The 9,031-nt window shown below is 42.7% G+C and overlaps 1 protein-coding gene across 2 annotated transcripts in view; it reads left to right on the plus strand.

Moving 5' to 3' along the window:
* The window catches only part of cpne2 (copine II), a 101,010-nt gene that overhangs the window by 90,968 nt on the left and 1,011 nt on the right, over window positions 1–9,031 (plus strand). For both annotated transcript variants that reach the window (XM_063196880.1, XM_063196879.1), the window contains exon 15: window positions 3,861–4,097. In XM_063196880.1, the coding sequence (XP_063052950.1) occupies window positions 3,861–4,097 (237 nt within the window). The remainder of the gene's footprint in view (window positions 1–3,860; window positions 4,098–9,031) is intronic.

Raw genomic sequence — 9,031 nt, forward strand, 5'->3', positions numbered from 1 at the left:
TAACGCTAATTTGTCAGTAAAGCAACTTTTCTGATGCTTTACTTTTGCCAACAACAGCGAAACAAGAAAGGGAAAATTGTGGCCTGACAAAAAAACATTCCTAAACCTAACCTGTCACAGGGAGTTGTGGAGTATGAGTTAACATGCCAAGTCATAATACACAAGCGCGATAGATGGTTCAAGTTTGTGTGCTATCTGGTATGATGCCATGTTGCAGACACAGTAATCGTAGCAGAAGTGGTAGCGGCATACACGAATACTGTACTTATTCTATCACCACCATCCCCCAACACAGGACTCCATCTCTTTCACTTAAAGGAACAGTCCACCCTTTTTTGATTTTCTCATATTTGCAGTATTTCCAAGCACTACTCTCATGAATGTGCATAACATTTTCTTCTCAGTGTTTTCAGTAGGCTACTTAGATTTATTGGTATCAGAATTATTAGCATCGCTTAGCATAATCACTGGAAGTAAATGGGAGCGTTAGCATCAAGACACAAGTGATCACAGGACGGGATTAAGTACGTATAGCTGTTTTGCACTCTGGTGAATCTTACATTCATTTTAGAGTAGCTTATAAGTACTTTTGATGATGTTTTATTTGCTCCCATAGACTTGCATTGCTACACTTAATTTGGCTGTACTGTTAAAGTAGGCAATGCAAGCACATAGACGAAAAATCCTATTTTACTGGGACTCAACTACATGAGCAATTTGTTGAAGTGAGGTGGACTGGTCCTTTAAGCATGGGAAAAAGCATTTTCATTACCTTACAACTAGTGCATGCTTACATCCAAACCAACTTACATTTACAAATACAAATCAAGCTACAGTATTTTTCATGTCGTTCTTTTTTTCATTCTGTCTTTATTTCTTTCATTCTGTATCGAATCATTCTTTCTTTCTTTCTTTCTTGCGTTCTTTCTCTTCCTCTTTCTCTTCCTCCTTCTCCTTTTTCTCTGGGTCCATTCTCTGCACTCTGCTCTCCCCCGTCTAACTCCCAGCAACCGTACTGGGTGCAACGCAGATAATAAGATGTATCTGCTACACACTGCAGAGAGCCTAATTACAATACATTAAAACAATTACTGTACACATTGTAGGAGCCCCTTGACAAAAACACTGCGAGGGAGAGAGAGAGAGAGAGAGAGAGAGAGAGAGAGAGAGAGAGAGAGAGAGAGGGAGAGAGAGAGAGAGAGAGAGAGAATGAGAGAGAGAGAGAGAGAGAGAGAGAGAGAGAGAGAGATGTTGAGAGCCTACCACACCCCCACACTGTCACCCATCCATACCCTGTGTAAGAGCTCCTATCCACAGGCTCCCGTCCATGGCTGGATTGGTCATAAGGCATACAGGACATTTGCCCGGTGGACTGTTGTTGATTTTGGCCTGGTCCTCCCTCTCAATGTTATGGTAGGCCTATAGGTCCTCATGCTGCCACCACTGACCTCTCTGAGTCAGATTTAAATACTCATTTTGGTAGCCTGGAAAACCAGCGCCAACTGCTGGACGGCAAAATGTTTTTTAGGCACATTTAGGCTGGTTAATCAGGCTATCATTTTGGCTGTTGTGGTCAAAATAGCTTGTAATAGATGACAAAAAATATTGCCACAGGCTTCATTGTCTTTCTCAATGCGGATCGGCCTTGACTGAAAATGCCTGGCCCAGTTTTGTGGCCCAGTCCAGCCCAGCTTCCTTCCACAGTGGATGTTATAAGAGCTCCTACCACAGCACAGCCCATATTCAGTGTGTATGAGCTCCCATAATGGCGTATATTAACAATGTACTATGACCGCTATAACAGCTAATCAAATAAAGTCAGAGAATGCGCGCACATCAGTAGCACAGGTGCCGAATCAAACACAAGAAAACTGAAAGGAAATGAGAAAGGTCCACAAAACACACACACATAGCCTGGGCGAGAGCGACTGTTGACTCCGTCAAACAGTCTGGCAAAAGCCAAGAGGAATCAGTCTCCGTGGAGGGTGGCAGATGGTCTGATCTTACTCTGATCTTGCCATTTAATTCATTGGCGTTCCGAATTCAAATTAAAACCTATATTGTGTTTTATTAGCATGGCCACCCACCCACCCACACACAACACTGTTCTACGCTGCCAGTAGTGCCATTAAACTTTGTTGGGGAGCATAGAACAGTGTTGCTGACCGTTATCTTTTTTCACTCCAACTCCAACTCCAACTCCCATTGTCATTGTGACACAGCACTCCACAGCACACACCTGTTCACTGCACACATGTATGCCTTTATGCAAGCGGGCAGCCCCCAATGGTGCCCCAACGAAGCAGTGCGGCAGGATGGTAGGTGGTACCATGCTCAGGGTACCTCAGTCATGGAGGAGGATGGGGGAGAGCACTGGTTAATTACGCCCCCCAGCAACCTGGCGGGTCGGGAGTCGAACCGGCAACCTTTGGACTACAAGTCTGATGCCCTAACTGCTTACCCATGACTGCCCTATTCATCATTCATAACATGTATATAACAGCTCTCCCATGATGGCTCTTTATGATAGTCTGGGAGCATCTGCATCCCCTTACTAAATATTATTTACACTCCTAGTAGCATCCCCTTACTTGACCCTGTTTTCTTATCTGGACTACCCACCGTGACTTTTTGAAACACCTGGACAGTTTTTTTTCCATTTACTGACTTGTTTGGCTGCTCTATGCTATGTAGGCCTACCACTCTCCTATGGCAAATATGATGAGCCACTCTTATTCTTCTCATCACCAACCACTGGTGTGTGTGTGTGTGTGTGTGTGTTTGAGAGAGAGAGAGAGAGAGAGAGAGAGAGAGAGAGAGAGAGAGAGAGAGAGAGAGAGAGAGAGATCTGATATCTGGCTAAATGTACGTAAGCGTGTGCTGTATGGTTAGTACGTATATGTGCAATGATGTGTGTAATGTCTGCATTTGTTCTGTACGTATGTCTTAGTTATGTATGCTACTGGACACACTAATTCCCCTTGGGATTTTAATACATGATACTCTACTCTACTCTACCCGACTCTAATGTGAATACACCCATGCTGTCACCATCCTCTTGTTCTGTCCTCATGATCAGCAGAAACAATGTTTTCTCCTCTCTCCCTCCCTCTAACAGATGTTAACACAGCTACGCTTGTCTAAAGGGATCTTAAATGGCCTGAACTGCACTGTCTGTTTCTGTTTGTGGAATGTTCAAATTCTAGAGCAGTTTTGTTGTGATAGTACAGCTACGTAGGCTACATACAGTACTCACAAAATACTGTCTTTCTTTTTGTCTTCCATCCTTTCCACTTCTTCCTTTTCTTTTTAAATTCATCCATCCATTCATTTTATTTGCATCCATCCATCCATCTATTCATTAATGAATTATGCATGCATGCTTTCATTCATTAGTGAATCATGCTTTCATTTATTCATTAGTGGATTATGTATTCATCCATTGCTTTTTATTTCCTCTTCTCCCCATCATCCACTCATTCATGCCCCCCATGCCTATACATTTTCTAAGAGCACTGATTACTATATACATGAAAGATTTTCCACCCCTGACGACCCCCCCCCCCCTTTTAAAAAAAAAACCATCCATCCACCCCTTCACCTTGCTGATCATCCTGAATGGTGTGATCAGTGACATGGACGTCCATTCCATTCGTCTGCTCATTCTAGAATCCATTTCGAATTCAGAATTTCACTCACTCATTCATGCCTTTATTCACTCAGAAAAATGACAGATTTTGCATTTCACTCACCCTCTCACATACAATACCTATTTTATCAAGTTAATTGCTATGACCACATATATAAACGACAGATTTTGCACTCCTCTCTCTCTCTATCTCGTTATTCCACCCTCCCAGCAATATTTCACCCTGCTGATAATCACGGACGGCGTGATCAGTGACATGGACGAGACACGTGACGCGGTGGTGCAAGCGGCCAAGCTGCCCATGTCCATCATCATCATCGGCGTGGGCAACGCAGATTTCGCCGCCATGGAGTTCCTGGACGGCGACAGCAGCGTGCTGCGCTCCTACACTGGTGAGGAGGCCGTCAGGGACATCGTGCAGTTCGTGCCCTTCAGAGACTTCCGCAACGTGAGTGCCATGAAAACTCCTACCAAAGATTCTTTTAATTCTAACATAATTCATAATACACCGTCTCTGCTCCTACTACTAAACCAAAGGTGGGCAAACTCAGGCCCGGGGGCCACATGCGGCCCGCTGAGCCATTTCATGTGGCCCGCAGAGCCAATCAATTTGAACCCGGGTCGGCGGCATGGCAGACGAGTGCCCTACCGGTTGGCCACGGCAGGGCCGATGTTTAGTCTTTTATAGGCTGAGGGAACCCTTTCCCAAAAAGGGCTTCGGCATTTTTTACAGGTGCCTTAGGCTTATGGACACCTTTTTGTTATTCACTTTGAGGAATTTATTTATTTAACCAGGTCATATTTTTCAAAGTTTAGTTGTAAGCAACTGGAACTTGGAGATTAAAAAGACATTTCCTTCCTCATCCAATGGACCGCCGCATTAGTTCTGATTGATGTTAAAGATCGCCTCTCAACGTAATTTAATTAATATTGCTGTGTTCCCAATTGTTATTGAATGTGTTACGCGTTGGTCCTGTTTTAAAAAACGTTCTGGTTGCTTTGTTTCAAGACGTTTTTGCAAGCTGGCAAGGTGGCTTGTGGAGAAACGAGAGAGTGTTCCGTGTTTCTCGTGGAAATGCGTCTCTGATTGGCTCACTCCTCCTGCTCTCAAAGAAACGCGTCTCTGATTGGCTCAGTCCTCCAGCCCTTGGAGAGAATGTAATGGGAAACAGAGTCGCCACTTCCCCGGGTGGTACTGCATTATAGGGGCGCCAACGGAGGCGTGCAGGCTCCATTCAGGGCTGTGCTCTTTCGACAGCGACCCCTAGGCGAGCTGTAGGCACGGAGCAACCGGAGTGAGCAGGCTTTATGTATGAGGCTTTGTGGTGTGTGTGTACCTGAGAGTAGCAACCAGCTGATAGCTAAGCTAAGCTATGTTTCGGGCCACCAGACGTTGCTTGTTTTGAAAACAAGCAGAAAAAAATTACTCGACATGTTTTTAGATAAATGGGTCGATATAAACCTTTGTGGGCTACGCCTTCTTTCGACGTGACGAAACACAGAAAGGCTTTCGTGATTCGCTCGTTTCTCTGCATTATTTATGTAAATTGGGAAACACCGGGAAACACAGCCAGGAGAGTTGACGCACCGCTATGAGAGCCTTGCAAGTGAGTTTAACTTGGGGTGACCGTCCGATCTTCGAAAGGAGTGAGTAAAACTGAGTTTTATCGGAAGTTGGCCTTTAAGAAACCCTAGTCTGCAATACTTTTCTAAAAGCCCTTCTAACTCTTGACAAAGGAGTGTGTTCTCCTGCCTGGTGTTCTCCAGTGTGTTTCCACTTGGTGTACATGCTCTGCAACAGAACAGGAATGAAAGACTTGTTTGGCCTTCAAAGTCAGCACACCAAGGCCATGTCCTACATAGTACGTACTCCACACATCGGATGCAAGTCACAATATTTTGTTCTTCACATACTGACACATAGTGTATGTTCTTTACATGGAGCAGTGAACTTGTTTTTTGATGAGACCATTATTCTAAAATCCCTTTTTTCCCTCCCAATGAATAGTCATGACAGCGTGCTTCACAAACACCAAGCATCTGTTTATGTGACAGTGTTTCTGTCATTTGCACATGTTGGCTGCTTTTTAGAGGCTCACTGTCTCACTTTGCATTCTATCATGGCCGTAATTACCATTGAGGAAACCGAGCTCATGTCCTCTGTATTTATTTTCAGTAGTGTTGCACCGATACCATTTTTTTGGCCCCGATACCGGACTGTGCAGTATCGGCCGATACCGATTCTACTCTGTTTGAAATGTATTTATGTATGAAGAGCTGCATAGACTACTACTTGGATGTATCATCATTGCTATCATGGTTTGTCAGCCTGCTGCCTACCTTTGTGAAACAGGAAAAAGACTAATACTGTACAAAGTGAATCCAGTATAACTTTTTATACTTTTTAAATACCTCTGGTATAAAATAACTAAGTTCAAGGCTGCGTTCAAGTGTCACACGAGCCTCTCTAAATGGTATCGGTGCCCTACTTGTTGGTACTCACCGATACCACCATTTTAGTGCAGTATTGGCAGAGGTGTCAAAAGTAAAAGTTTCCTTCCAACACAAGTAACTTATCTGAGTAACCAGTAGACCCATGCCCTTGTCTTACGATCAGCTAACTCTGCACTGGTTGGATCAAGTTTGTGGTGGATCCTTGTTAGGTTTTCAGTGTTTTTCAGTAATAACACAGTCTATCTCATTAGGTACAATGGAGTAAATGGTGTAACAGCTATGTAATGCCATGTGCTAGTGTTGTAATTACACCACAAAAGTACTTTTACTTTTACTTTTGACACCTCTGAGTATTGGGGCCCCGGCCAATACTGGTATCGGTATCAGTGCAACAGTAATTTTCAGTAATGTAAAATGTATCTACGATGAAAATCGATATGATCGACAGTGATAAATTCAGTCTGTACACGCCACCCCCACTTGTCCTCAAGGCAGCGATTCATGAAAACAAACTTAAGAGTTTGAAGCTTTCTAAATGAACAGCACGCGGTACAGCACACAGTATTTGACCTTGGTATTTGAAAATGTCTGGTTAGGCCTACGGCCCCGCATTCTATTGCAGTCTATCGACTCATGTTCTTCTAATTCTTGTGCATCCCTTTGGGTCAGCTTTGGGTGAATGAATGGGCTCCTCAGCCATGGAGTGAGATTAGATGGGGAGTGGAAGGGTGGGACTCGAACCTGAAACCCTCAGATCTAAAGCCCATCTCTCTCTCACCCTTTGACCATGGATGTCCACTAGGGCTGCACGATTATGGAAAAAAAAAATCATAATCACTATTATTTTGGTCAAAATCGTAATCACGATTATTGATTTTTTTTGAAAATTATAACAAGATGAAATATAACCAAGAATGAATTATATACGGGATGAGCAAAATAAAATGAATTGTCATAATTATGTAATGGCAATTGCATGAAACTTAGGTGGATACAGTCAATCCAGAAAGTATTCACAGCGCTTCACTTTTTTCACATTTTATTATCTTACAACCTTATTCCAAATGCTACAAATTAATCTCTGTTGTCAATATCTTACACAAATTATTCCATTATGACCATGTGAAAAATAAGTTGTCTTGACAGTTGTGAAAATTTATAAAAAATAAAAAACAAAGAAATCATTTTTACAAAAGTATTCACAGCCTTTGCTTAATACTTTGTAGAACCACCTTTGGCAGCAACTGCATTCATTTTTCATTTCGAAATGAAAAGGGATTAAAAGGGAGGTCATCGGTGTGTGTTTCAACCTTTCAGTACATTGAAATTGTACATTTTGAGTCTGCACCTGGCTAAAATAGATGGGTGTGAGTTTTGAATGAAATCCTATGGAGAGTATAATGATCTGCTTCTGTAATCACAGTGCATGTTGACATGCATGCTTCTTTAGGTGTAATTCAGATTTCCAATGTTGACGGCATCCATACATCGCCAAACCATGTCAGTCCCACAACCATGCTTGACTAGCCAGATGATGCACTTTTTTGTGTAAAACTCACTTGTTTACCACCACACATGCTTGACGCCATCTAAAGCAAAATTGTTTATCTTGGTCTCAAGAGAGATGAACAGACCAAGGATATGGATCACTGGAACCATGTTGTGTGGTCTGATGAGACCAAGATAAACAAATTTGCTTTAGATGGTGATGATGATGGTCATAATGGAATAATTTGTGTAGGATTTTGACAACAGAGATTCATTTGTAGCATTTGGAATAAGGCTGTAAGATAATAAAATGTGAAAAAAGTGAAGCGCTGTGAATACTTTCTGGATTGACTGTAGATTTCTGGCCAGAAACGCCACCCTGTCAGTATGTTCTGGCTTCAAAGACGCTCTCAAAGGTAGGTCACTATTGCCACGATTAAATCACGATTGAAATCACAACATTGATTTCACAATTTTCGATTATTTTCGATTAATTGTGCAGCCCTAATGTCCACCCATAATACTAGTAATACTTCTGTTACAAATTCAGCTTGACATGAGTCAACATCAACTGACACCGAATTTGAGGTGCCATAATAAACTTGTTTTTTATACATTTTGTTTGTATAAAAAAAAACTCAAAAAAATTGTCACAAAAATCACAAATAGGTACCACACCCAAGCATGGAGCTGCTACAGAGGGGAAGATAGGGTCAGAAAAGATGGTTTAGCCCTATAAGACTAAAAAAAAAGCAAACCACAGCAAATACTGTAAATGGAGTGGTCATAACCATCTTATAATTTCACCTCTTTGAGGATACAAATACAGTGAAGTCCTTGCCCATAATAAATGTATAGTCATCTAGCACAGTAGTATATTTATTTATTTTAATAAACTAGACCTACTCGCTCTACGCTTTGTGAATATGCCGTTAGCAAGGGTCGTGTTTTTTCCCCCCTTCTTTATCTGACGTTGAGGACCAAGAGGGGATTTGATGGAGCTTGCGAGGGCAGCAGTTGTCCATCCACTCCTTGAAAGTGCCATTTGCCATTTGAAGCCATGCGCTCCCACAATTGATTAGGGATTAAGGTCCTGCCATCATTACCCATGTATCTCCACCTTCCCACATCTGCCTTGCAAAGGCGATCAATATCCCTCGAAGCTGCTAATCTACGGCCTGATCATGGAAGAGCACTGAAGCTAGACTTCACATCACTTCTTCGTTCCCTCCGCACGGCACGGCACGCATGTGTGTAAACAGCAGTGGTGCGGTGCGTTGGTGGCAGTGGGAGTGGGCGTTCTGCTGAACACGTGACTTCCCCACACCAGCAGGAGAGAGCCGACAACAGACCTTGGCAAAGACCAGCTGGCTGCCAATGAAAATTCATTTAGCGCAAAAAGTACACTGCTAGATCACGAGCCAGCTTTCTCTCCACGCT

The sequence above is a fragment of the Engraulis encrasicolus genome, chromosome 4 (genome assembly GCF_034702125.1).
Source record: "Engraulis encrasicolus isolate BLACKSEA-1 chromosome 4, IST_EnEncr_1.0, whole genome shotgun sequence".
NCBI lineage: Eukaryota > Metazoa > Chordata > Actinopteri > Clupeiformes > Engraulidae > Engraulis > Engraulis encrasicolus.